This window comes from Ambystoma mexicanum, chromosome 6q (assembly GCF_040938575.1).
Source record: "Ambystoma mexicanum isolate Mex_15411 chromosome 6q, UKY_AmexF1_1, whole genome shotgun sequence".
Lineage (NCBI taxonomy): Eukaryota > Metazoa > Chordata > Amphibia > Caudata > Ambystomatidae > Ambystoma > Ambystoma mexicanum.
In genome coordinates, this window is record NC_090937.1 from 832,443,330 (window position 1) to 832,470,752 (window position 27,423).

The following is a 27,423-nucleotide window of genomic DNA, read 5'->3' on the forward strand; positions in this document are numbered from 1 at the left end:
GTTCTTTGCTGCAGGCACACTACTACCTTGGATATTTTACTCTGGGGTTGGAACTTACAGGGATCTCTGCAACAGCAATTGTGTTCCACTTCATTATATTACTTAGATTGGAAATTGGTGGGATTTGAACCAGTAACTTTCAGATTTCTCACACAGGTCATCAGCAAATCAATAAACCCCTAAAGAAAATACAATTTTCCAATAGAAAAAGCATAAAATATTGTTCCAGCTTAATGGGTTTCAACTGCAAAATACAGGGGAGACCAGAGATACATTTAAATATTAAGAGTTTGGCTTCAGCTCACCCCTCCCCTGCAAACCATCAGATACAAATGTCTCCGTCCAGCACATGAAGGGCAGGTACTTTGCACTTCCACAACTCTCCTCTGCCTGTAGTCAACCAACCAGCATTTGTTTAATGATCTTTTTTAATGGATGAACATGGTATGCCAGAATGATTCCAAGTACAAAGTCAAAACAGTACTTAATATATTTTGTGGGGAAACTATTCAGCTTCGAGTGATATTTAATTAATTATTCGGCCAAAGCCGAATATCTAATTTTCAGCCAGAATCCAGCCGAATAATTACTTGAAGCCAAATTGCTCTACACCCCTAATAATGTGTTCTTTCAGGGCAGGAGTTGTGTAACAAGATGGGTTGTCTGTTAGGGTTAAGGAAGAATTATTTTGAGGGGGTTAGTGTTACCATGACTTGCCTAACAAAACAATCCAATAACTGGGGACAACCCTTTTCGCTTTGTAAACATCAGAGTTGGTCACATTGTTTATTATATCCATGCAAACATTATTTCTCCAGCTGTTGTGCCTTTTTATGTCACACTAAAATAAATTAGGCTAATAGAGGATATCTCATGGTTAGACTATGCAGTTGAATATATATGAGGTGGGACTTTGCCATGTTTTAAATTCAAGACACAAAGTGTATTTTCTTTTGCTGAGGGCCTCCTGTCTAACTGCCCACTGACACCTCACAGACACTTCAACAGTAGTGTCACCAAATCTTAAATGGGATTATGGTCAAATACAAATGGATATGGACCATGAACCAGCAATAGACAAAAGTCACCATTTGATGGGTTTGTCTACCACCCCTCCCAAAGTTTTGGCATAGCTGGGCCCCTGGCAGAAAACATGTTAAACAAAGCAGGGGTGTCCGATTCCTTTTAAAAAAATATCAGCTCTCCTTAATTGTTACAGATGATTATTTAATGTGCACATTTTGCATATTTGATGCATACCCATGGCAAACGATTTTATGCAGATGTGTTTATCAAAAATTCTCTTCAAGGGGTATGCAAGTAATGAAATATTAAGATGCATTGGAGAGTTTAAGGAGAAGTCATGTTTTCCAATATCAGATATGAAATAATCAACCATTCCTGGCTTTTAAGCTAATGACAAGGTAAAAAGGTACATTTCGAGAAATGGTTGCTTTCATAAGCTTTTGCGTGAATACACATGTGTAGGTCTGTTTGTGTGTCTGGAACACGGGTGCAGTTTATGGGCACCAATCTCGACTTTATGCCAGACTGGGGTCAGTGTGGGCATGTTTTGAGGTAGACTGCAAGATTGGATTTGGGAACTTCCAGCATGAAAATATGTCATGGCAATGCTGGCATATATTATTGAGAGAGACCTCCAAGTTTTTGTTTAGTGGGAAGCCTGTGTCAATACATGTTACAGACATTTGCGCCTCTTGGTTCAGTGATCTTGAAGACGTTACGTGACAGTTAGAGTTGGTTACGGCCAAATGTGCCTGGATAGTCGTGGCCCTATCAGAGTCAATAGACTCTCTGCTCACACTAATGGGCACCATCCACATTCTGCTCCGGGTGGTAGCACTTACAGAAGCATGGGAAGTCAAATGAGCTGGAATCCCAGATGGATATTTGGCCTCCATATCACCCACCACTCCCAATATGGGTCCCCCTAATGCTCTCCCTCTTCTCTGGGCTTCAATAAGGACCAGGAGTAACCTCTTTACATCCTTGAGTTCTGACAAAACAGCTCTGAATTTGCAACCACAGGGTATAAAAGCTCCCTCATTAACTGGAGCAACAGCATGTTGGATAGGGGGATCAGATGATTTGGAGGAGCATAGATGGGTGCAGCACAGCAAAGGGCTATGCCCAGGATGCTTCCTGCTTTGGTCAGGACCTGTAGTGTCATTGGCAAAGATGTGTGTAGCATCTACAGCTTCGGTTTCCATTAAAACCCTTGGAATTAGGGGCTCATTCAGATTTAAATGCAGTTCTGGCAGGATCCGCTTTGGTTTGGGATCTGTTGAGTTTGAGATCATATTAACCTCATTGGAGAAGTGGGGATGCAGGGTAGGCCTTACAACTATATGCCCCCTGAACCACTATTATAGCTACCTAGGTTACTGGGGGGACCCTGGGATGGGCCTTCAGTCTTTTCCGTGGCCTCATCAACTCTACTCTCATGAACCCTCCTCCCGTGTTGCTGGGGTTTTATACCGGTGGTTAGCTGCACCTACTACTGCTGCCCACATGTTGATGCTCCCGTGCTTTGCTACCCATAATGTTGCCCCCAATAGATTTGTTGTCCATACCCAGGAATTGATTGATTTCTTGCATCAAGAAATAGGCCTTCCCCGTGATTCTTGTAGGGCTCGTGGGTCGGTTTCTCCCAGGGTATGAGCCTGGGGGTATTTTCCGTGTTACTGCTAATATCCATTGCTTGCTCTTCTCCTTTAATATAAATATTTTGTGGTGGTAAGGATTCCCTTGCCTTGAACAAACAGTCATGCTGCAATAGTTAGGACTTTTCACCCTCGGGTCCACATCTCCATAGCTTTCCCACTTGTCCAGGATTTATCCAATCCAATCCTGGCCAATAGAACATCCTAGCCTCCTCATTTCTCTGCCAAACTCCCTGTGGGATGCCAAATTCCCACACGCTTTCCGCCGCGGGCTTCGGCCTGTGGGGAGAGGCCAGGAAAGAAGTAGTAGAGAGGGCGCGGCCAGAACATTGCAGCTTCCTTCAGCTGCGTAGGGCTGCCAGAATCAAGGGACACCAAACTCCTGTGCCCTTTCCCCCGGTGGGCTTTCCATCCATTTTGCAAATTAACCAGGTGCCATGTTACCTGCCCTTTAAATTCATGGTTTTAATATCCTAAAAGGACCATGATTGATTTTCGCTTTAATTCTTGTGTTAAAACATTCTATACCAGTTGGAGATTTTCTATAGGATCAAAAGCAAACGTGATTCGTATTTTTTATTCAGCAAACTAGTTTTTATTTATAATGTTAAACAATTAGCCCAAGACACTGATGCGCATAGCTGTACGTTTTAACCAACCTAACACAATAACTGGTACATTCAAACTTATGACAATTGTATAATAGTGTTGTGTAACTGTTACAAGGAAAGATGGAATAATAACAAGTCTGATTAGACTCTTTATCAATTCCTAAGAACACAGCCAACACTTGTTTCGAACCTATATGGATACTTTGAAAGGCTATAAACTAGGTACTAGTTGTGTAATAATCACCCCTCTCTATGACATCAACTCTTGATTAGTCCTATTCCTCCAGCCGGATTTCTCCATTGATCATGCAAGGGCACTGAAGTCCAATTAATACCCATAATGGATCTGCACTAAACCACACAGTCCCATGGTTTTCAACATAAGCGTGGTTGCCTAAAAGCGCAACAGCACAGGTCTTATGATTGAAAATCATGGGACTACGTGGTTTACTTCAGATCCATTACGGATATTAATTGGACTTGAATAAGAGCGAGAGTATGTTCCAAGCCATATTGTTAATACTCTGCTCCCTAGCTAAGGTGCAATCCCACATTATTATAGCTTTGACAACAAAGATATGCACATTCTCTGCCCCAGAGGTATTTATCATCCCAATTTGTTCAGTCTACCTCATACCCTCAATGCACCAGTTTATTTATAGATAATGCCTTTAACTCCAAGACAACCACCAAGCAGGAGAATACAACTGACTTAAACCACAATAGTGACTTACAATGGCAGCCATGCCAAAGACCTCCCTCAAAACCAAACTAAACAAACATACTGATAATATCCCCTGGTGCACTAGCAGCACCGGCAACTCATGTCCAATCAAACAGCCTACTATTAGTGGTACTCCTCCCATAACACATGGATTTATCACACTTAAGCACATTAAACTCCAATCCTGCATCATTGCCCTCATCCATCACTGGTACGATTGCACAGTCATCTTGGCCACACTCCTACTAAATGATTTAACATTCTAAATTCAAAAACAATCATTAGACTGGGAGAAGCAGTAGCCCTGGTTTATCAATATAACATCCAAGCAACATGCATCTGCACAAACCCATTCAAAACACTTGAGCATCTAGTCAGTGTACGGTTGTGTGATGCTAATATCTGTGTTAAAGGCAACATAGGCTATGGACCACCTTGGAATAGCTATCCATTCCACTTAGAATGGCCTACTAAAAAAGCATCACTCACACATTGAACAAAATAATGATAATATGAACATGGGTACATACCAACCCCTTGTTTTATGTCCACAAGAACAAAGCAATAAATACCTGCAAGATGATGATGTCAGACTTTGGGTTGCAAATGTGGGTTCCCACAATGGATCAGTAATCCCACACACAACGCTAGGGCATTCTGGATATACTCTTATCACTCAGCTAATCCATTTCCACACCTGCACAAACACTAGTACTTTGGTAAGAACAACGGCTTATTACTAAGCTTGAATGTCACTTGCCAAATAGGGGAATACGCCTTTATTGTGCCACCCATATCCAGAATAGGAACACTGAAAATAGTTAAAGAGAGCAATTACAGGGAATTCTTAGGGAAAGATAGCCCACTGTACCCCAAAGCTGGGAAACTATACTTATGGCTAAAAGATTTGCCCACGTGTGTAATGCCTCATAAATGTCTGATACCATTCCGACCCTCTTCAATTAAGCGATATTCATCCCCCTTTAAATAAGAAAATACAAAAAATAAACTGAACTGAATCTCGCAGATCCCTTGAAATATCAACACATTTACAACATCCCTGATGTGGCCAAAATAATGTAAAGATCTCAACCATCTTCACATCAGAGCACAAACAAGCACAGTAACAACTCTCCTGTTCATAAAAGAATGTATACTGAGATTATTGAAACATATTTTTTTGCCTTGTCCCACTTGTACCATTTGCATCTTATCTAACATTTCATGAAGCTGAATGGGATTATCAGACGCTGATCTCAGGTTGTTTAATGTGTTAGGGTTATAAGATAATTGCTTTGTTTTCTTCCATGAAGGTTCACATTTGCTACTCCCTCTTCAGATCCATTCCTCTTAATAAAGGAAAACCTTTGTATCCCTTCTGGACTGAAGGAACTAGGTTTGAGGACATGTGTACTTTCATAGAAAACAAAGCAAAAAAGATAGTAAATACCGTTGAGATTTCTTAAGGTAAGAAGCATGAAAACCACCCCTTGGGGTAAGGAACCTGTGGTGCCATTACCAACACAATCTCCACCATCGAATACAATGGTAATTTATACCAATATGTATATATATTTGAGGTAATGATGTTCTGTCTTTGAAAAGGCCTCCAAGTTCTGTACCATTTGGAAAAAATCCTACCTTAAGTTGGGTTCACAAACAAACATATGTGTTTGCAAAACAACTGTGTCAAAAGTTCCTCTTGCTCTTACTCTTCAATGAAGGAAAGTCTTTTTTTGTCTAAAACACACATGCACTTTCCCACATCACTCCACTGTGTAGTGTTTTCACATCAGAAAGAAACTACCAAGTTATTGACAAAATTGTGGTGAGAGTTTATTTTGTAGAAAGCCAAGCTTTACATTATTTCTAAACATATTTGCACATTCATTGTTGTTCCCGCTTCCAGGGAATTAGACTACAGAGTTCCTTGTGCTGTGTTGCTTTATGTGTTTGTTCTTTAGGCAACAATATATCTCAAAGGGCTGCTTGCCTCACAGTTGAACTTTGTTTCATTTGTCAGAAATATAGTATTTATACAATATTATCCAATGTCGGGGCACACCAACTCAAAGGGGAACAATAGTACGCGTTGTTCTTAACCAGACATTAAATGTATTTCTGCAGCCTCTCCCAGTTCCAATTTCCATGCCTAATTGAAAAGTTATTTTAGAGAAAGCAAACATTTAGAGGTCAGCAGATAGCAGAAAGAGCCGAGCTGTGAACCTAAGACCTTTTTGAGGATGCATTCCATGTTTTTATTTTTGCAAAGAGGTCGTTAAGAACAAAACCCAAAACACAAATAATACCAACAAGAAAAAGAATTTTGGAACAAGCCAAACACATGTCCTTTCATTGCCCCTTTTCTATTTCTTATACACGATGACAAACATATCACAATTTCCTTTTACTTTAAATTATTTTGTCAAAATGTAATGTTCTCACAGTGTGCTTCGTTTGATTTATTCTGTGTAATTTCACCTGTACATAGATGTAAATAGGCACTAACATACTGAATCATTTAGAGTCATGTATGCACGCAGAGCATTTCCAACATGTGGCTACCGAGTCGCCTCTAGCTATAATAGTTTTAAACCAAAAAAGAAAACATGACTCAACGTGTCTTCTTCTCCACCTAATACAATTAACTCCCCATTTATCATCAGATCGTGTGCCCTAAAAGCAGCCATTTATAATGCAACACGGTTCCTAAAGGCTGCTATTAATGGGCAATCAGGAAACATACATTTCACTCTGAAAATGTGGTTATAACAGCAACGACTGGAAGCATGTCCAACTGGATTCCTAAGAATGGCATATATATTTTACATTGTGTTGTAATTATGTAATAATGCATGCTTGCATGTTATGTGTACATAATGTGGTGTTTAGCCCCCGTTCCAAGGGCTGGAACGGTACATAACGGCCTGATAGCCTGGCTTTGCTCCGGCCCTTAAAGAGGGCTTATTGCCATTACCCCCGTTCAAACCCTTGGAACGGGGCTTGACGCCATTAGCACCACAGGTTACCAAAGCAGTAACCTGGGGTGCTAAAAAAAGTTTTTTCAGACATTGAACAGGACGTCTTGTGCTTGCCGTTCAAAGACTGAAAGTACTGTGCTAATGTGGCTGCCATGGAAAGGGAAGGTGACGCTGCATCCAAAGCCCTTCTTCCCTTTCCATAGTGGCCCAATGCAGCTGAGAAGTGGCCTGTGCTGCCATAACAAACAGGTACGTAGGGTTAGGGAGGGGGGTTGGAAATAGTCTTAAGAAAATAAGGTGAGGGAGGGGGGGGGAGATGGCAGCCAGGGGAACCAGCATCAGGTGGCTTGGAACGCGGGCTGATATTGCAGGTTTCAGCCCGCGTTTCTAGCCCACTGATTGGCTGGATCCCCTGTGCCGGTTGTTAATTTAATAAAATGAAACTAAAACGAATCTTGTAAGCAATTGGACCATTTAGAAAAGCCTCCTGCCAGAGATATGCAACCCTTGCCTTTCTACAACTAGTTTTCAATCAATGCCTTTTTTGCCAAACATGAAACAGTTGGGAACGTTGTTACATCCTTGAAAAAGATTAATTCCAGCATCTGATTGGTGTGTCTTTTTATTAGAAACAGTGGGTAAAAACCATTTTGGAGCTGGTGATGCTTAAACAAATATATATCTGGCAGCCAAATCCAGTGTTTGATTTGTAAAAATGTCATAAATGCCAGGATAGATGTTGATTCCTCAACATACCTAGCACTCTGCCCATGGCTCACCCTCGGGTTTGGACTCCCCAGCACTTACCCTCTCCTCCCTCTTCCTTTCTGCACTTGCACAATCTGAAAAGTCACAAGGCATAGTAGGTTCATCCCTCTCCCTCTTCCCTCTCTGCTCTTAATATTTGTTGTAATATATTTCCCACCTTCCTTCCCTTCCAGCCCTGTGGGCAATTTGAAGCAGTATATTCTTATAAACAATAAACAAATAAATAAATAAACACATTGATTGGCCCAATATACTTCTCATGTGCCTGTTCCAATGAATGTAATAGGCTGTTAGAAAGAGCTTACAAACTGGCATAATTCTTACAAACATGGATGTAGATGTGCAATTTCCAAGCTGAGGCTATGCCAGCAGTGCATTAAAAAAAGCATTGATGTAATGTTTTGTGTGGCATCAGTTGGTTTCCTGGACAGCTTTTAGTGTCCCATAATGGCCCAATTTGTTTAGGGCCCAGCACAAGTTCAACTTCCAAATATGTAGCATAGATGAGAGTGGGGCCTTGATAATCAGAAATGTCATAACTTGTTCCTTGCCTGATTTATATTTCATGCTGAAATTGGCCAAGGATCAGTGCCATGTGCTTGATTTTCTTTCAGTGCTATTCCAGGAACCGAAGGAAACATTAGAACATCATCTGCATTTAATGTTGGTTTAAGCGGCGTGTGTGGTGTAAATTTAATTGTTCCAATCCGCTGAGAATTCTTAAATTGGACACTTGCCAAAACGACTTTGGATTTCAGTATATTCATCTTTATTCATTCCATTGCATATATCTTAGCTAGTTAAGGAACATAAATCCTGTAGTGTGCCTAAACAAATGTACCTTCATGAACACCTGCCATAGAAAAGCTGAACTGTCCCAGTCAAATTACATCTCAGCCTTTAGGAGGACCAAACCCGTTTGGGATTGGACTCTACAGCAGTGTTGTTAACTACCGTGGCTAGAAGAAAATGCCAAGAACAAATCGATGTTGACCATCCTGAACCAAGATATAGACCAAGCCCTCAAGCCAAGTTGAATGCATCTTTATCAAACAGTGTACACTCAACATTAATGAGTGCAATAGGATTATATACTAGGATTGCAACATGAGTTCATTTCATTTCTACGGGTAAACACACACATTGTGAGGATTGCCGAGTTTAGGGAATTATCACAATACTGTGTACAAATCTAAGCACAAAACATTAGGTGAGAAGGGTAAAAACATTTCTAATTCAGCTTGTCAGCTATTGAATCATCCCCAGTGAACTTGCCAGGCAGTAAAACTTTCCCATTGCCCACATTTTCATTATGGCACACTCTTGCACACAATGTTTCTATGCTGTGAGGTAATGCATCAGCAAATCCAAAGCATCCTATCTTCAGTGGAAGGTAGATGGGCCTAAAAATACTGGAATGTTACAAAAATGGCTGAATCCTCTGTAATGTACTTACCGTGGTCATTACTAATTTCCTCAGAATGTGATTTTGCTTCGTCTGCTAGTCTGGCAGGCAGACCTGTTTTTTTTTTTTTTAAACTGATTACTCACATGTGGAGAGCTGAGTGGGGGTCAGGGTGTTTTTTTGTTTCTTGAGCATGAGTCTCTCTACTCTGTCTATTGCCTGAGGCAGTGTTTTTACTCAAACAGTTATAAACGTAGGACCCAGCACGAAGCGCTGCATGGGAGTCATAGTGGTCTGTTGTGTCTGGAGCAGGAGTCTCTCTACTCTGTCTAATGCTGGAGGCAGTGCTTTTACTCAAACAGTTATGACTGAGGATTCAGCGTGAAGCACTGTGCAGAGAGCTGAGTGGGAGTCAGAGTGGTCTGTTGTGTCTGGAGCAGGAGTCTCTCTACTCGGTCTATGGCTGGAGATGGCGTTTTTACTCGAACAGCTATAAACTGAAGACCCAGAGTGAAGCACTGCACGGAGAGCAGAGTGGGAGTCACAGTGGCCTGTTGTCGTCCATTGGGGGCTGTGGGGTGTGAGCCTGACTGGTATATATAATATAATTTCCCAAAGGTAAGCCTGCAATGTCCTTACCCACATAATCAGCCCAGACTATTACCCCCATTGAGTACTTGTTATCAGGAGGTGGTGTTATCAGAGGAGTTATGCCGGAAGAAGGCGCCCTGCAAGCCTTCAAAATTATAACCTGAGGAAGCCCAAGCTGTACGGAAAAGCCAATGGCTACAAAAGAAGCTCACATCAAGAAATGGAGCATCCAAGTCTGCAAGGTGGTGAAATTGATAACGCCCTAAACATTGTGAATTGTGTCCCCCGCCATCAGACACTGGTAAAATCACAACATATTTTAAAGCAGGTGTTAACCCAGAAGCGAGGGGGGACACAGTGGGGAATGAGCAAAGGGTGCATGCAGGTACGGAAGTTTTACTAGCAGGACAATTTGCAGCACTGCACCAGTTACACACACCGTTTGGTGATATTGACAATAATTCTCTCTTAGAATTATGTCAGTACCTGCTTAAGGTGGGGTGCTCTGCACCTTTACATTCCCAGGGCATAAACGAGAACACAGATGAATCGAACCCTGCCATACACCCCAATATTTCTAAGATTAGCCCAGGCACGGTATATCAGCGAAATTCTCTTACCCCAAATGTGTGCCGTGCCAATCCCAGCACTAAGGGCCATGCTACTGGTAAAAATGAAGTGGATTTAAATAATAGCACCCACAATACCACGGGTGGAACGAGGGTTGCTGTACACAACGAGGCACCTCACTTCCCCATTTAAATCCTGCTGAAGCTTTGGGGGCAAATCGATGAAGATTTGCTAAAACAAGGAGAAGCCAGAGGAGCCCTGGGAGATTCATTGAAAGGCATGATCCTGAAGACTGACACGCAGGAAACCCCTTCTGAGGAGAGGCCCCAGCTTGTGGTTAGTGACTTTATTACCATTGAGTCTCAGGAAGTGGTTAATGAAACAAATCCTCCAGATTCGTTTCTCTTGTCGTATTTAAGTTATCCAACATGCAAGCAGAGACACTTAAGAAAGTGTAAACTCTTGACTGATGTAATTGTTCCTTGCCAGCCAGTGATTGGATTGCATCTCCTGGAAAATCTGCTGTTGTACTGTACAATTACATCTCAGGCACTGGAATGCCAACAAAACGAAGAAAGTCAGGAAAGGAGCATTGCAACACAAAAAACAGTAGCAATAACCAGGGAGAACTTTCACTAGCTGGCTCCTAAGGGATAACAATTCTAGTGCAGTAAATTCTGGCATTCACGTTGCTGATACTAGTTCAGTCTGCTGGTGCAAGTTAAGTCAGTATTACTTCTGTGATAAAGGAAAGCTGAGCACAATTGAGAGTAGTAGTTACTCCTAATGCCCTAACGGGTGAAGAGGGTGTGCTTAGTAAGGCTGTTTTGGACACATTTACGATAAGTGCGACGTCGAGAGAAAGTCCTATAAAGTTCTGAAACTGATTGGTACTTTTAAAACTATTTGTACAAAGTCCTGCATTGCTATCTTGAATTCCTCCAATTTTGATTTTGTTCAACCGTTAGTTAAAGACTGCAGTAACATGTCCAGTGTCTATTGTTTTTTACCTTCAACTTCATCATTGATACGAGCACAGCGAGACTCACTGGCATACCTGGGTTATGAACTTGACAGGGAACCACAGTTAAGGACGACAATTGAGCACTGTAATCATTGATTGTTAAGGACCCAACAAATAAGGTGGCTAGTGTAGTTCCATCTAATCAATTGCAAAAGATGTTAAGGGCTATGAGAACAAGGGTTGGAACTGGTTAAAGATTTTACCATCAGGAATGGAACCACCTAGGACTTGAATTTGCAATGTGGTCTTGGAATACCAGGGGCCACTCTCACTTTGTGACTAATGTTAAGTATTTCAATCAGGCGATACACCCTGGTCTCTGCCTAGTATGCAGCGCACAACCAAAATGTTTATTTTGTTATATATGTAGGTTCAATATTTGCGAGATACAGCACTCATATCACACCCCTTTTCAAATACCCCGGGTCACGATGGACCAGGAATCAGGCCGGTTGGTAAAGGTGATATTTATTTATTTATTTAAAATTCAAATCAAACGTATCATTTTTAATAGGGAGCAGCAATCACCAATGTGGTGACAATAACAGATAGGAATGTGAACAATGCCCTTAAATTAACCCTTTAGCCACACAGATGGACAACACCAGAAAAAAGAACACCGTTGGCTTGTTTGGAAAGATAGGATTTCCCCCTGCAATATTCCTCAACCCACAAATAATAATTTCTAAACAGATATAAGGAAGCAGCAGGTAATCAGGAATGATAAGTAAGAAACATAATTTGAATCCACCGTTCCCTCCTCAAATGAGAGAGAAAAACAGATTTGAAACTCTTGCAATGTTAAAATGACAATTGAAAATGGCTGAGTAAAAAAATGAATGTGTGCCAAAAATCCTTAAATAAGTACAAATCTTTACGGAGCAACATAGGAAGGTTACTAGCAATCATAACCAATAGTTTGAGCAACAACATACACTTCAAAATTGAATGGAAGGTTTAAAACAATTGATAGCAAAAATAACACGTGTAAAATTTAGCAAACTTTTGCAACTCCCGCCTGAAATTAATCAAACGGTTTTTAATAAAAACGGGTGAAATTCATTGATTCTAAGTGTGATTTTTGTGTTGGGATGTAGCTATAGGTCTTAGGTATAATCAACAATTGAAATGCGGTCTCCTGCTAACAAACTGAGGGAGATATGCAATGTAGAATAAGAAGTGTTTTTAGAAAAATCGGTAGTGAAAACAGAAAAGAAACTCAGTTTGGACAAGAATAGTTTTACTCTAAGTTTTACTCTATATTAGAGTATTCAGACTAGAATACCAAAGAGGGGCACAGTAAGCTCTAGAGTTGATTCATGACATCATTCCCAGATCCCCAGCGCCCGCCCTGGCGGAACCAGTCCGATCACTTGAAATAGGATTAATAGTTTAGGATTTACACAAGATAAAAATGACTAAAGAAATGGCACTTAGCAAGATAAATCAAGGACATGATTGCAATAAGGATTCTGACAGTGTTATAAATTATTAAGGTAAGGATAGGTTGGTTTAGAGATTGGGATAGGACAAGGCAAGGCGAGTTATGCAATGGTTCTATGGTTCGTATTGATACTCACAGTCCACTTTTAATTTGGATTTTGGACAGTCAAGGGTCCTGGTCACCACACGGATCTGGTGTAACAAAGGACAGCTGGGCAAATCTGGCAGAACAGGATCAGCTGGGCCTTTCTGGTCACCGGACTGCACTGGACTGCCACTTCTGGTTACTGGCTACTACAGATCAGCGGGATGGCAAGTTTGCAGCAGACATGCATCTAGTAGCAGCAAGCCAGCCTGGATCAGGATGCTTCCCTTGGGTTTTTGGGATTTCTTTTAGAATTTGAGGCCTAGCTGAAAATGGGGTCAGCAATGCATAGCCTTGGCTTTGTAATGTAATTCTGGAATCAGGATCAAGCAGGATGAATAAATCAGGAACTGGACGCAACACAGGAATTCAGGAAGAAAATCAGGAATCTGTGTGTACACTGTGTGCTATCTGGGGCCCTTATTTATCATGCCAGATGACATCTCTACAGTATATGCCAGGGGCAGGCTTACTACCCACTGCCCCTAATACTAGGATTGGCAAAGAGCATCGTTTCCACCTTGCCCACAGCTGATTGGATTACAGAAAAAGAATGTCATGTTTATGGGGTGATATTTACAGTATTTAGTAACCTCCCCTAGCTACTGGAACCAAAATCTAATTTTACCACAAACACATGCTTATGCAGTTGCCACCTCTGAGAAAATCGGATGCACAGGTTACATATTTTGTGTGTCATATTTCAATCCAAACCCCAAGTCTGTGGGACCTGGTTTTGACTTTCTGATACATTTTGGTAATTTTAAACATGAAAGATTTGGCCTACAATTCCCCAACTTTGTACACAGATGCTAATTACCCCCAGGGATCTATGTACACAATTTGACATTTGCAACATGGATGCTTTTCTGGTAATACAACATATATCACCATTTCTGTCCAGAGTGTGTCACGACATTGTACCACGTTTTAAAATACAGGCCACAATTCCACTTTTACGCTGTTTAAATTCCACATTTTTACCAATTCTGGCAGCTGAGATATAAGTCATTTTAAAGTTCTTTATAAAATAGTCTTAAGACAAATGAGAGTCATTAGGCCTCATTACACGGACGGCGGTAACCATGGCGCTATTAGCGTCATGGTTGACGCCGGTATTTTACTGAGTCCGCCATGGTGAATGGCGGAATTACTGCCCTATGCAAGGTGAGTGGGGGTGGTAATTCCCCATTCACCATGGCACTTCCCCATTCCCATTTTTGCCCCCATAGGGCTCAATGGGAATGGGGAAGGCGGTAATTACGGTACTGCAAATTGTGGTACCGTAATTACCTCCAAGGTCCCTTTGCGTGTCCCGTCCTTAACGGCTGGTACAACCAGCCGTTAAGGTAGGGTCCCACAAAGGGACCTCGTAGTAAGGCGGTAAGGGTTTGCCGGCACTGATACCCTTACTGGTACCAGTAAACCCGTACCGCCATCCGTGTAATGAGGCTCATTGTCTGTCATTTTTTTCTTCCCAGTTGACACCAACTGTCAGTTTCTTTGAAGCAGGATGAGGGGTCTCTCTCTTGATTGAAGGTTTTATTGCCCCTCACACTTGACAGGTGAAAGTCTCAGCCTGCTATTGTCCCAGCCAGGAGCAAAGACGAATCTCTGATGAGCTTGTGGAGTTTCATTGTCCTGGTGAATTCAAAGTCTTTCAAGCTGGCAATTTGCGCTTTCCTGTGCCAGAAGTTAATGGTGTGCCTCTCTTCCTGAAGGAAGTTACAGGGCTGTAACTTGAAGAGCAGTTTTTTTAAAACTTTTTTATAGCTTTCCAATTTGGCCTATGGGTTTTAGCTTTTATTTTCTCATTTTACATCTTGATTTATACCTGTGGAATCAAAACAGTTTATAGGTGTACTTTTACCAGCAACAAATCCTTTTACATTGATTAGCAGGCCTTCACACAACAATTTACTTTTAAATAGGCGATTTTCTCTCTTCAGTCAGAAAAGCACATTTACTATTTCTTTAAATTTGCTTTTCATCTCCAGCAAATACACACTTTATGCAGCTATAGTTCTTTACTTGAGTGCTGGAGTTGTTTTGCAACATGGATACAAGTAAACAGGCCTCTATTTAGAGTCTTTCTCCAAACAGCTGATTTTTAGATTCTTTGGCAAAGCAAATAGACGCATTTCCCGTGTAAAATGAAAACAAAGCCCCTGGTTGATTTTTCAAAGATACATTTGACAGGAGCTGTCATTCAAGAATTAGGCCTGGTTTTGCTGAGACACAATGGATGATCCTGGGCATTGCAGGGCCTTTTTAATCACAGTGGTTCATAAGGTCTGGATGAGTTTAGCGCTAAGCAGCACTTTTAAAGGTTGAAAAAGGTGTCCTTTTAAAGAGGCATTTTGGGTTTTCAGCAAAGTAATGCTGCCTCTTTCACTTCACGCCATGTTAAATGTTGCAGAGCACACTGGCACATTCCTGCAGTGAGTCCTCTGTTCCACCGCACATGAAATGTGTGTTGCAGGGTGGTGAAGTATTTTCTGGTTGTTGCAAAAACGCAGTTTTGAGAGCCTGACGCGCACAGGAGTCAGCGCGGCCATTTTGCTCTTTTGTTGCACCACTGCAGCAAAGTGATGTTGTATGGTACAGCTGAGTGGGTCAATATATCCCACACTAAGGGGGTATTCTCAGATTGGTTACTCGAATTTCACGTATTTATGCTTCAAGATGTTGATGATCAGTGTTAGGCATGAACTTAGCTCTTCCTTGGTCACACCCATCAACACTAACAGCAATGTTTTGGCTGTGGAGGTCAGGTTTGGGAATTATAATGGGAAAAGACAGCTGCTAATGTTTTATCTTTATGAACACCGAAGAGGAAAAAAAAAAAAAAACTGGTGATACCTTTGAATATATTGATCAGACCATTAATGTATAAGGGTGTTCGGCTGACAGTGATATGATCCTGGTAAGGGATGACTATAACGCTAGATCTGGCGAGTCATCACTCTCATCAACATACCACCAGATACTTGTCACTAGTACTTTAAATCTGTAAGAGTCTAATCCCAGGCGTCGTCAAAGGTTGAGATTCCTACAAGAATGGGAGCTCATCATTTTAAATGACTAGACCTGTAGTGACATTCCTGGCAAAACCACTTGGCAGTTTTGTGACAAACGGGTGACCCTGGATTATATATGTGAGAACAATTTACTGCTGGAATAATTTTGTGATGTGTATGTGACCTCTAATAATTTCAGCGACCATGCACTACTGACTTTGCATTTGAAATGGGAGGTGACGATGAAAAGTCATAGGGTTGGTGGTTTAGAAGTAAACCAAGATGGTAACCATGTATGCTTGTCACAGGAGAACATAAATAAGGCATGTAAATCACTTAGAAATATGTTAACCTATCGATCGATATCTTTATTTAGGCTTACTGGGGATAAGATTGAAGAACAGCTTTCCAAGACTGCCCATAGGGTAGGGCTTACTAGGTGTAGGATCCTAATAGCTGTGGGGAAAAAGAGACCTGGTCCATTTGACCCTGATGTACAGGCAGCTAAACGAAATGTATGCAGAGAGATACAAAGAATTAGAAAAGCACTCAATTTCCCAGCACAGTGTTTCATTTGTGATCAGAAATGCCAAGAATAGATATTGATTAAAGCAGTGCAAAATCAGTGTCCTAGGACAATGTGGAGAGTGCACACATTGGCATGTGACACTGCAACACCAAAGTATTGAACCGGATTGCTGAGCAGGGGTGCAAATGTTTAATGTACAAAACATATTTACAAATACCAATACTCCTGACATTGTGTTGGAAGATTGTCAGCCCTGGCCCCTGCAATATACTGTAGAGAGCCTCCGCCTAAGGACATGAAGCTAAACAATTCTAGAGGTCCTGGCCCTAATGGGCTGTTTACTACAGCCCTAAAAGAAGACCTGGGGGTTTGAGCTAGACTTCTGTGTGTGCTATTTAATAAGGTCTGCGAATCATCTAACATTCCTGCATCTTGGAAGTCTGCTATATCGGTACCATTCTGTAAAAATGGTGATCGTTTATCACCTAAAAGTTATAGGCTTCTATCATTTTTAGACGTTTCTGGAAAGGTGTTTGCCTCCTGTGTACAGTTTCAAACTTAGTCCGATAGTCATAGCATCCTACATTCCTTCCAGTCAGGTTTTAATTTGGGTCAAACACAACACATAACATTAGAGTATTGCATATCCTGATTAGTCGAGCCAAAGGTAGGGGGGCCCTGTCTTGTATATTACATATGTTGATTTCCATGCCGCCTTCGATTTGGTAAATACAAATGTGTTATGGGGAAAGCTTGCATGTTGCAAATTATTATAGCCCTTCATATACAAACCGTGGCCAGAGTAAGATTGGGCAATAATGGAACTCTATTCGGATATATTGACATAAACAAGGGAGTTAGAAAGGGAAGTATACTGCATCCACTTTTTCAATTTACATATGGCAGACTTGCCAGCAGCTAAAGCAAATTGCCACCCCAAAATAGGGTCTACACCAGTCTCCGTAATGCTAGATGCAGATGACCTGATAATTTTTTACCAGACCTTCTCAGGAATGAAGGAGCAGCTGAATGAACTAGGCCATTATGCAGAGTAAGAATGAGCTATTAGTCAATTTTGGAAAGTCTAAGGCTATGTTGGTTTCATTGAAAAAAGTTAACACATTAGCATTAAATACGATGTTGTGTGTGATTGCATATGGAGATTCCTATGAGTATTTGCGGCTGGAGATTCAAATCGCTCTAATCATGAGTGCCTCTGAGAATCGAAGACAAAGAAAGCAAGACAAATAATGCTGCTAGTACGTGGACTTGCTGGACAATATGCAGGTTATTATGGGAAGAACACTTGTTTTGTACAAGCAGTGTTTTTTCTCCTTTGACGCTATATGGCCTAGAAGGTTTGGCTTGTAATGAATTGAACTGGCTTAATAGAATTGAGGGATTTTTCTAGTGTAGTATCCTATGTTGGCCTCAATCTACTCTCAGGGAATACCTACGCTTAGAATTGGGACTAACTTGCTTAAAGACTATGACATTAAAAAGAAGAGGTGAATTTTTCATTAAATCTGGCCTCGCCCCTAAATGCCCATCCCACTCGGCTTTTCGGTGCTGCAGCTACCACGCACGTAGCAGCTTGGTAGCTGCGCAGCAGGTGGGCTCAGCTGGCATGCCGACAGCACGCCAAAGGATCGCTTAAGTCAAGCCCGTCTGTGCCAGTCCGTTCCAAGTTCGGGGTCTGGGTCTCTAATCAGTTGGGCACTGCATATCCTTGTGATCTTACTACTTACTCACGCGGCGCACTTCTGGGTTTTGCACTGCTTAACACTATCTGGCCTGAGGGCTTCCATCGTCCCTCGGTAATGCTTCTGTTTGACCACACACAACTGAAGCTTAAGGACTCACCCAGCATACTTAAAGCATTGTTAATCAATGCTCGATCTGAAGTCGCATATCGCGATGACATTAAATACATTCTAGAAATTCACGCCTCTGCAGTTCTATGTATCATGGAAACTTGGTCCAATGAATCTTCGGACCCTGATATTGTGCATATCCTGCCAGGAAACTATCACATAGTGCGGTCTGACCGGCCTCCCCCTAAGGCTGATAGTGGCATTGCACTCATAGCTGCAAAACAATAAAACTGTCAATTAGTACCCTTTTCACACAATCTCTCATGTGAATTGCTCCTTATTAAACTTCAGGTATCTCCAGAATGCACTGCTTACTTTCTGGTGGTATATCGCCCGACGAGCCATGCATCCATTCAGTTTGTGGCTGATTTTGCCCAAACTTGCTGAACTCACCATGACCTATTCCAATCTAGTGCTAGTAGGCGATATAAACCTGCATCTTCACCTGCATTCTAACCCTCACTCAATACGTCTTGTGACCTCCCTGACTGATTTTGGTTTTCCCCTTCACAATCACGGACCCACTCACACTGGGGGTAATCAACTGGACCTAATCTTCTCAAACATCTCTGATCTGCAGGTCTTTGAGCCTCTGCCTATGTCCTGCACTGACCATTTTCCTTTTCCCTTCTCTTTGCCCCACTCCTATCCTAAAACCAACCCTTTGTCCCTTCTGAAATTACGACGATGATGGTCCTAAGTCCCTACTGAAAAGCTCTCTTCTGCTGTCACTGAATCTATTCTGCTTCACAAAACGAATGGCTTGAATGCATATCATGCCTTGGTTGCAGCCTTTACAGACGTGGCAGAGGTCCTAGCTCCACTTCAGCTTCACCCTTCGTGCAACGTGCCCTCTGGCCCCTGGTACTCTCCTGCACTGCAGCTCTTGAAACAGGAATGCCGCCGATCTGAGCGCAAATGGCAGTCACTACTTAATCTAGAATCCAAATCAGTCTATGTTCATGCCATGTTCATGCCAGAAATATTTATAAGAAAGCAGTTAAATCTGCTAAATCTCAGCACTCAGCACTACTAAAGGAGCATTTTTAGTGGCCAAGGAGCTTACCACCCCTGCTCAGCCACCGTCTGTGGCCTCTCGCTCCCAATCTCTTTACGATTTGATAGCCACTTTTTTCCAAAATAAAATCTCCACTATCAGAGACAGCATCTGTGCTGAGAGATGTGCCAAGTCTAAGATCACTGATTCCTCGAACTGTCCTGCTCACAAGTGCTCTAATATGTTTCAGTTTGCTGTTATCTCAGACATTATGGTTGCAGAAGCACTTCTTAAACTGAAATCGGCATCCGCTATAGACCTGATTCCTTTGTATATCTTACAGGACCTAGCGCTGAACATAATTCCTGCCATTACTGAGGCAATCCAACTCTCAAGCAGTGCTGGATTTATTGCTCATTTGTTGAAGCACGCAGTGGTTTCCCCACTGCTTACGAAGCCTCACTTGGATCCTGAGTTTCCAGAAAACTATAGCCCTATATCACTCCTCTCCGCCATGTCCAAACTACTGGAAACCATTGTCACTCCCCAGCTTTCCACTCATCTTGAGGCTAATGACATCCTTCACCCCATCCAGGAGTGTTTCCGTCCTCGGATGGGTACTGTGTCAGTAATGGTGGCCCTCCATGACGACATTGCACTGTTGTCAGACTGCAGAGAGACAAGAGTTCTTATCTTACTTGATCTCTCTGCGGCCTTCGACATGGTTGATCACCCTAGACTGCTGCAGTGTCTCATGGATGCCGGTGTCACGACACTGCCTTTTAAATGGTTCTTCTCCTTTCTATCAGGGTGAACCCAGGTGGTGTCTCGCCCCCTCTTTACATCTTCCTGCACAGTGGATGAATGTGGGGTCCCCCAGGGGTTGGCGCTTTCCCCCTTGCTCTTTAATTTATAATTGGCCAGCCTGACTTGTCTCATTGCCAGGTTCAGTGTTATCTTTTACATGTCTGCGGATGATACTCAAATCTTCTTTCATCTAAATTCACCAGCTGAAATCCCCCGGCTCTTCTGAAAGACTGTCTTTCTGATGTGTGCCAATGGATGTCTGATGATTTCCTAAAGCTAAATGGTGACAAATCAGAAATACTTGTCATCGGAAAGACGACTATTGGCTGGACTCCTGACTACTGGTCATCCTGTCTTCAGCCCTGTCCTCAACCGGACACTTTAGTAAAAAGCCTGGGTGTTAAGATCATGTCATCTGGCTCCAGAGAGGCACAGTTCTCTGCAGTTTGCTGCAGCGGTTTTGCGATACTTAAGATACTGAGGAAGGTACTTCCCAATAGTGCTAGGAGGAAAATCATTACTGCATCCATCATTGGTGCCATTGACTATTGCAATGGCATCTATTTGGGCCAACCAGTGACACTAGAGCAGCGACTTCAGATTTCACAGAATGTGGCAGCTAGGTTGGCCCTGAATGCCCCAGGACATGCTCATTCACGAGACCTTCTGCAGAGCCTCCATTGGCTCCCAGTTAAGTCCCGGGTTGAGTTTAAGATTCTGTGCATCACTCATCGGGCCATTCATGCTACTGGGGCCTTGTTTTTTCAGTCAAGGTTCACTCTTTATCAGCCTAAGAGATACCTTTGTTGACTGATATGTTCCTGCTGACCGTTCCTGTTGACCGTTCCTCGCTTCCGGCTCACCCGGATGTGTGGCAGATCCTTTTCAGTGCTTGCACCCACGCTGTGGAATGCACTTCTGCTGCATATCAACAGCACTCAGGCACTATCTGCCTTTTGAAAGGAAATTGAAAACTTGTTTCTTCTAAGTCCGGTCCCGTGCCTCCCTCTCTTGCAGTTTTCTGCTCAGCGCCTTGATGCCTTTGGGTTTTTGCTGCACTTTATAAGTTTTCATACATTAATTAACATGACATTAACCATAATTGGATGAATGTATAGAAAAGGAGCTATCCTTTATGGGAGATCCTTTCTTAACATTGAATAACACACTTTTTGAGAGCTTAAGATGGTTCCCTTACTTAAACCGCCGAAAGAGCATTGACATACTGAAGAGAGCCTTCGTAAGAAGATTAGACAGATGGGATTGGGTAAATAACTATGACCATCTACCTAAATTACATGGTTATGCCCTGGTTACCATAGTTACCCATTGCTATAAGAAGCACCAACCCTATATTTTGAGGTGTCCAGACCCTGCGGTGCATAGGTTACACCTTCTGATGCACACAAACCAACTTCCTCTGTTTGCTTCACATGGAGCCAGATGGAAGTTACCTACTGAATTCAGGTTTTGTAGAATGTGTCGGTTACCTGAAAAGAAAATGACAGTTAAGCATATGTTTACTGAATGCCCTACATTGGACTCATTGTATATGCCAACCTTAGGCAATTTGGTATATGATTAGGATTCCACTAAATCACAAGAGTTGTGGAATTACTGCCTTGATACAAACTCGGTATCAACTCACGTTGCACTTTACCGTATTTGGTTACACCTAAAAAAGCGTTATTTTTAGGTGTGGAGAAATGTTTGAAGGTGTATAGAGTTCTAATATATGATATTATGCCAAATATTGCTGTTTTAGATGCATTGTGTGTGTTGTGTGTGTTCTTTTATGGATTAACATGTATGTGGGTTAATGTCATGATCATGAATGAAATTGGTAGTAAGAATTATTAAGTTAAATGTATTGAATGTATTGTATGAAAATATTGATTGCATGCATTTGTCTTATACATATGTGTATTGTACTTAATGATGTGAAAAGGTTAATTTTAAACTATATCTCATTAAATTATTTATAATTGTTACTCACATATTTGTACCAGCTACCTATCGATTACAAAGTCCGATTCTGCATTAAAATGAACCTTTATAGAAATATCTCAAACAGTGTGGACTGCACATTCAATACTAGAATTGACAATTGAACTAACCTTACATACTCACTTTTTCAATTTCTGTCTAGGCTTCCTTTTGGGGAATGAATGTACCCCAGTCCCCATAGATACGTTTTAGAGCAGTCCCATTTAGCTACAAAGTTGGCTTATCATTTATTTTTTGATTGAAACACAGAAACGCACCAATTCTGTGGCAAACGAGGTTAAAAACCCAGTGATGCCTGTGATCTTGAAATCACAGCTGATGAATGGATAATGAGTTAGACAAATATCAATATATTTGATCTTTCAAGCCAAAACCAGATTTTGGGACAGCAACAAACAATCTATACTAGACAACTGTCCTTCAGCGGCTGAAAAAAGTACACCCACACTCACACTGAAACCTGTGCTGCCACGGTCTGGTGAAGTGAATGCCCGCTCCTTACGTGCTTCAGAGCATTAGGTGCAAGGTCTGTGACAAGCAGTCCACATTGATGAGTGGTCAAAGTTTGAATTCTGCACAGAATTAAAATCTCCACAAATCATAAGTGGTCAAGCCCAATTGCCAGTCTCAACTAGAAAATGCAAGGGTCATCAACACATTGGGAATATATTGGCATGAGCATGCAACCTCAGGGCACCACTCTCAAATAAGCAAAGTTTCCTGGACACATGCCAGATCCCACCTTGCACTCAATCTATATCTGAACAGCAGCAGGCCTGTTGTGTGGCATTCAATCCATTCACATTACAGAAAATGCACATCAAATTGGTATACATTGCAATACATGATTTCAAACAGTTTTATGGCAGCATGTTTGCACCTCTACTAAAGTTATACCAATTTCCAAAACACAGCACCAGAGGAAATCCCTCATTTGTAACAAAACAAACACAATGCATTTGTCCCCATGTTTACCCTTTATCCCCCCTTTGTCTGCTGCTTCCCTACCTTTCGTACCCACACCCCAATCACTGAAGAACAATCTATACTGCACCTTACCCTACATCTCTGTATGTGAATCATCTAAGATGAACATGCTTAACATCCCTAGCTTCCCGGTCCTGACACCCCTCAATGTCCTATAGAACATATCTACAGATAACAAATAATGTCATATCTAATAGAGTGACCTCAAGGAAACGTGTTCCTATAGTATTCCAAACCCCTTTCAGACTGAATAATGCATATGGTCTTACGTCTGATTGACTTTTGATTGGTTATAATTGCCCTGAGACACAGCAACAATATCATACATGTGTTCCATGTCCACTTGCACTTTAACGCTAGAGGGCTGGTATCACGTTGCAAAAGGTATGAGCGAGCCCACACACTAGACGTCTATTTTGACAGATGAACATGTTTTTCTTAGAATTGAACAGTTTGATGCTGATGGTAATGTATCATCATTACACTCTGCGATTTGCTAGGGTGTAGGCTACATGTTGACTTTGTGTAGGGTTGCACTGATGGAGAAAACAGGTGGGCAGAAATTGTTTGAAGTTGTGTTAAATACTCCAGTCATTTTGAGAGGTCCAAAGATACAAAGCTTCTTGCACTTCCGGGTTTTCTCAGGATTCTCATCTTCAGTTCAAGTTAGCTTCTCTGACAGTGACCCTGAGCTTGTTTAATAGTTTTTACCATAGCCTCTATTCTCCTTTCAAGTTGCCTACTTGCTTGCTGACCCCCTCTTAACCAGCAATTAATCATTCCTATTGTGCTGATAAGATTGATAAGCAGAGATTCTGTAAGACAAATATTAGTCCTCTATAAGATATTGATTGCTCATAAGGGAATATTCAATGTTTATGTCCATGTTAGGTGTACTGGCTTGTTGGGTGTCCTGACCACGTTTGAGCTATCATTCTGCAACATTTGGTGCTGTGTGCTTAGAAAATCCAAGATGATCAAAAAGCCCACATGTGCGCCAGAATCCAGGAGAACCACGCAGTTTGTGCGCACACCAAAATGGTTACCAAACTCGCCACCCAGCAGTGTAAAGAAAGATCTTTGTTAACAAAATCCACTGTTACTGATGTCAAAAAGTTGCTGAAATCGTGGCTCATCGGACCACTTTAAAGATTCAACCCTTTTGTGGGGTCCCACGTAACCATTTTACTGTCAGGAGCCCCATCAAAACAATGTTAAGCAAGGATTATTTACTACCATGTAAGAACCATTCCTGTTTGGAATGCATCAATCCAAGAAAGATCCCAAAAATGTATGCAGTACCCGCTTTTGACTGAGGGCGGCGCTAGCGGTCTAAACTCTGACAGGGAAACTGCATGTCAGGAGTTGCAGGAGAGGCCTTTAAATCAAAGGCTGGAGTTAATTAAAATCTTAACCACATGCTGTTCCCAGAAGAGAATCTGATTTAATTAACAGGCCAAAGGCTGGGAAACCTCTCACATCCAGAGATTCACACCAGCAAATCTAACAGCGGTAGCAGCATCCAGGAGCCGTGCAGATCAGCGCTGGGTCCAGAGAAAGCTGTGCAGAAAGATCCAGAAGCAGTGCTGTACCCAGAGAAAGCAGAGCAGTATCCAGAACCAGAGGCCAGAGATCCAGAGTGACCCAGACCGCTGTTAGCAGAACCAGAGAGCTGACCCAGATCACTGTGAAGTGCCGAGACCAGAACCGGAGTCCAGTCCAAAACCTGACCAGATCCGTGGCGAGGCCTAATTCAAAAATATATTGTGAGTACCTAGCAGAACTGTGCAGAACCAATCTCTTAGTTAAAATAATATAATTCAATCTATTTTAAATCTAACCAGAACTGCCTCCTAACTGTCACCTGTCATTTTATAGCTGCAAGCTGTAACCTGTCGCTTTACTTTTGCCGTAATCGTGATTCACGCATTCGCGAATTTTGCCGCGATTCGCGATTTGGTTAAAAATCCAGCCACGTATGAAAACAGCAGCTTCCTTGCTTTCCTTTGCCAAAAATTCGTTTAACCTGCTAGTTACTCCTAGATCCTTGCTAAAGTGAGCCTGAACTCATCCCAAGTATATTTCACTCACTCTGAACCTCCTGAAGGGAATTAAAAGTATTTTCAGCATATTCTCGCTGCATTGTCACCATATTCAAAGCATTTTGCCTGTGTTTCAACTTCGATCCGTAGTCTAAGCTTGCTGGGGTGAACTGAATTACATTTGATTGCATTTCTGAGAACTGTGTGCTTCCCTTCCATTTCCTTGCATTGCATAAAGGGGGGGAGTGGATTGCCAGAGGAAAGTGATTACATTGTTTTGTTGAAATCATATCAAGTTATTTTCTGTACTGCATTTTCATTCCACCTTGCATCCATTTGAAACCATAAAAGTATTGTTGCTATCTTATCCATCCTATAACCACTCATCGTTGATTATAAAGAAGTGTGCTAGTGCCAGACTATCCATTATTAATTACTGCTCAGATTAAGTGTGATATTCAATTATTAATTTATTATAAAGTGTGATATATATATATATATATATATATATATATATATATATATATATATATATATATATATATATATATATATTGTTTAAATTCTCAAATAAACCTTTTAACTTGCAAAACAGAACTACTTCTTGGCTCAGTGTGGTCAGAGGGATTCCAAGAGAGGGGTGTTATATAGGGGTAGTCATCCAGAACTCATGAACTGGACATAAAGATATATCAATAAGGGTTTCCATTCAGTATCCCAGACTAGGCATTGACTTAGCTGTAGTGCTGGATTGAATCCTCTCACAGGCTCTAATGTAGATCTTATTTAACCTTACAGTAAGAATGATAAACCCTTTAGCGTGTTCATAACCAGCTCATTAGCGCTCTACTCAGGCATGGCAGAACTATGCTTATCAAGAGGTCTATGATAGCTGTCCACACTGACATGTTTGCTCTTTTTTACCTTTCAGATATTGTTGCTACAAAGTTTGAGACCTGTTTTAAGTCCCACTCGAAGATTACAGTCTTGATCTTCACTTTTGTAGTGGCACGCTGCTTCCAAAAGTCTGCCAGGTCAATATGATTTGGGCTCTCAATACCAAGAACAACAGTGGCAGCATGTGTGCTTCCTGGATAGCACACACCTCAATGACAGTACTCTGAGGGATAAATGAGCAGAGATATACTTCATGGAGACCTTTAGACCTATCACAACAGGTTTGGTGCAGAATAAAGACGATCACTGCCCCTACTAGCTGTAGGACAGCATGCCACCCACAACCTTGATTTGTCTTTGTAAGTAGTGTGGGTGATGTGGCACTTCTGTTAGCAGACTGAGCCCATCACTTCCTTCCCCTGCCTCTGACCCACTTTGACCCATTATCAGGGTGGTAATAATCACGTCAGGGATGTCAGAGATCAGCCATTTTTTTTCCAACAGTTTAATATTGAAGAAATGCCAATGCTTGACTGTGTTTGCTACACATGACTAACAAGTATGGTCTTGCTGGATTTGTGCATAAATATATACAGTGTATTCATTTGAAATCTCTGAGTTCTTGGGAAGATCCATTCAGAAATCAGATCAACTCCATTTAGATCAGTTGAACTCCGTTTCCCAGTTCTGTGTATTTCCCCCTGAAAGTCCTCAAGGGATATTTCCCATGTGAATGGTTCATAGTTGAGGTTTTTTTAAACATGCTTAGGCCATACCTGAGGAATGCAGCCGTTTGTGTTGGACTACGCAGGTATGGCCTTTTGCAACCAGTCATTAGACATAGATCCGGTACCTCCATGTATATCAATGTATACAGTACATGACATTGGCGAGAAAACATCCCATTAAAACATTTTTTTTTAAATAAAGCACATTTAGAAAAACATATTTCTGAACGTGTTGTTTTAGCTGAAATGCTTTCTTCACTCATCAGTTATTAAGTAAATAAATCTGTCTGCATTGCAGAATCAAATGTTTTAGCAAAATGTAGAAAGACAATAGTCACTACCTTGTGTCGCAATCTCATCAAGGGCAGGTAGGGCCTCTGTTCATATCCATCGTTGGCTGGCTTCCCTTCTGCTCCCCAGGAAATAGATGTAAGACACACAACAGCTGCCCACCACCTCAGCATCTTTACTCTTCTCATCCTATCAAAATCGAAACCACAGAAATCATTAAAACATTATTTGTAGACATCCGAAACAATTAAGAACGTTACTGTTCATAATGATTTACAACTGAGACAACACGTGTCTT

The 27,423-nt window shown here is 41.6% G+C and overlaps 1 protein-coding gene across 4 annotated transcripts in view; it reads right to left on the reverse strand.

The window, feature by feature from the left end:
- FSTL5 (follistatin like 5) overlaps nucleotides 1–27,423 on the reverse strand; it is a 3,721,575-nt gene that overhangs the window by 3,341,364 nt on the left and 352,788 nt on the right. For all 4 annotated transcript variants that reach the window (XM_069631359.1, XM_069631360.1, XM_069631358.1 and 1 more), the window contains exon 2: nucleotides 27,176–27,314. In XM_069631359.1, the coding sequence (XP_069487460.1) occupies nucleotides 27,176–27,314 (139 nt within the window). The remainder of the gene's footprint in view (nucleotides 1–27,175; nucleotides 27,315–27,423) is intronic.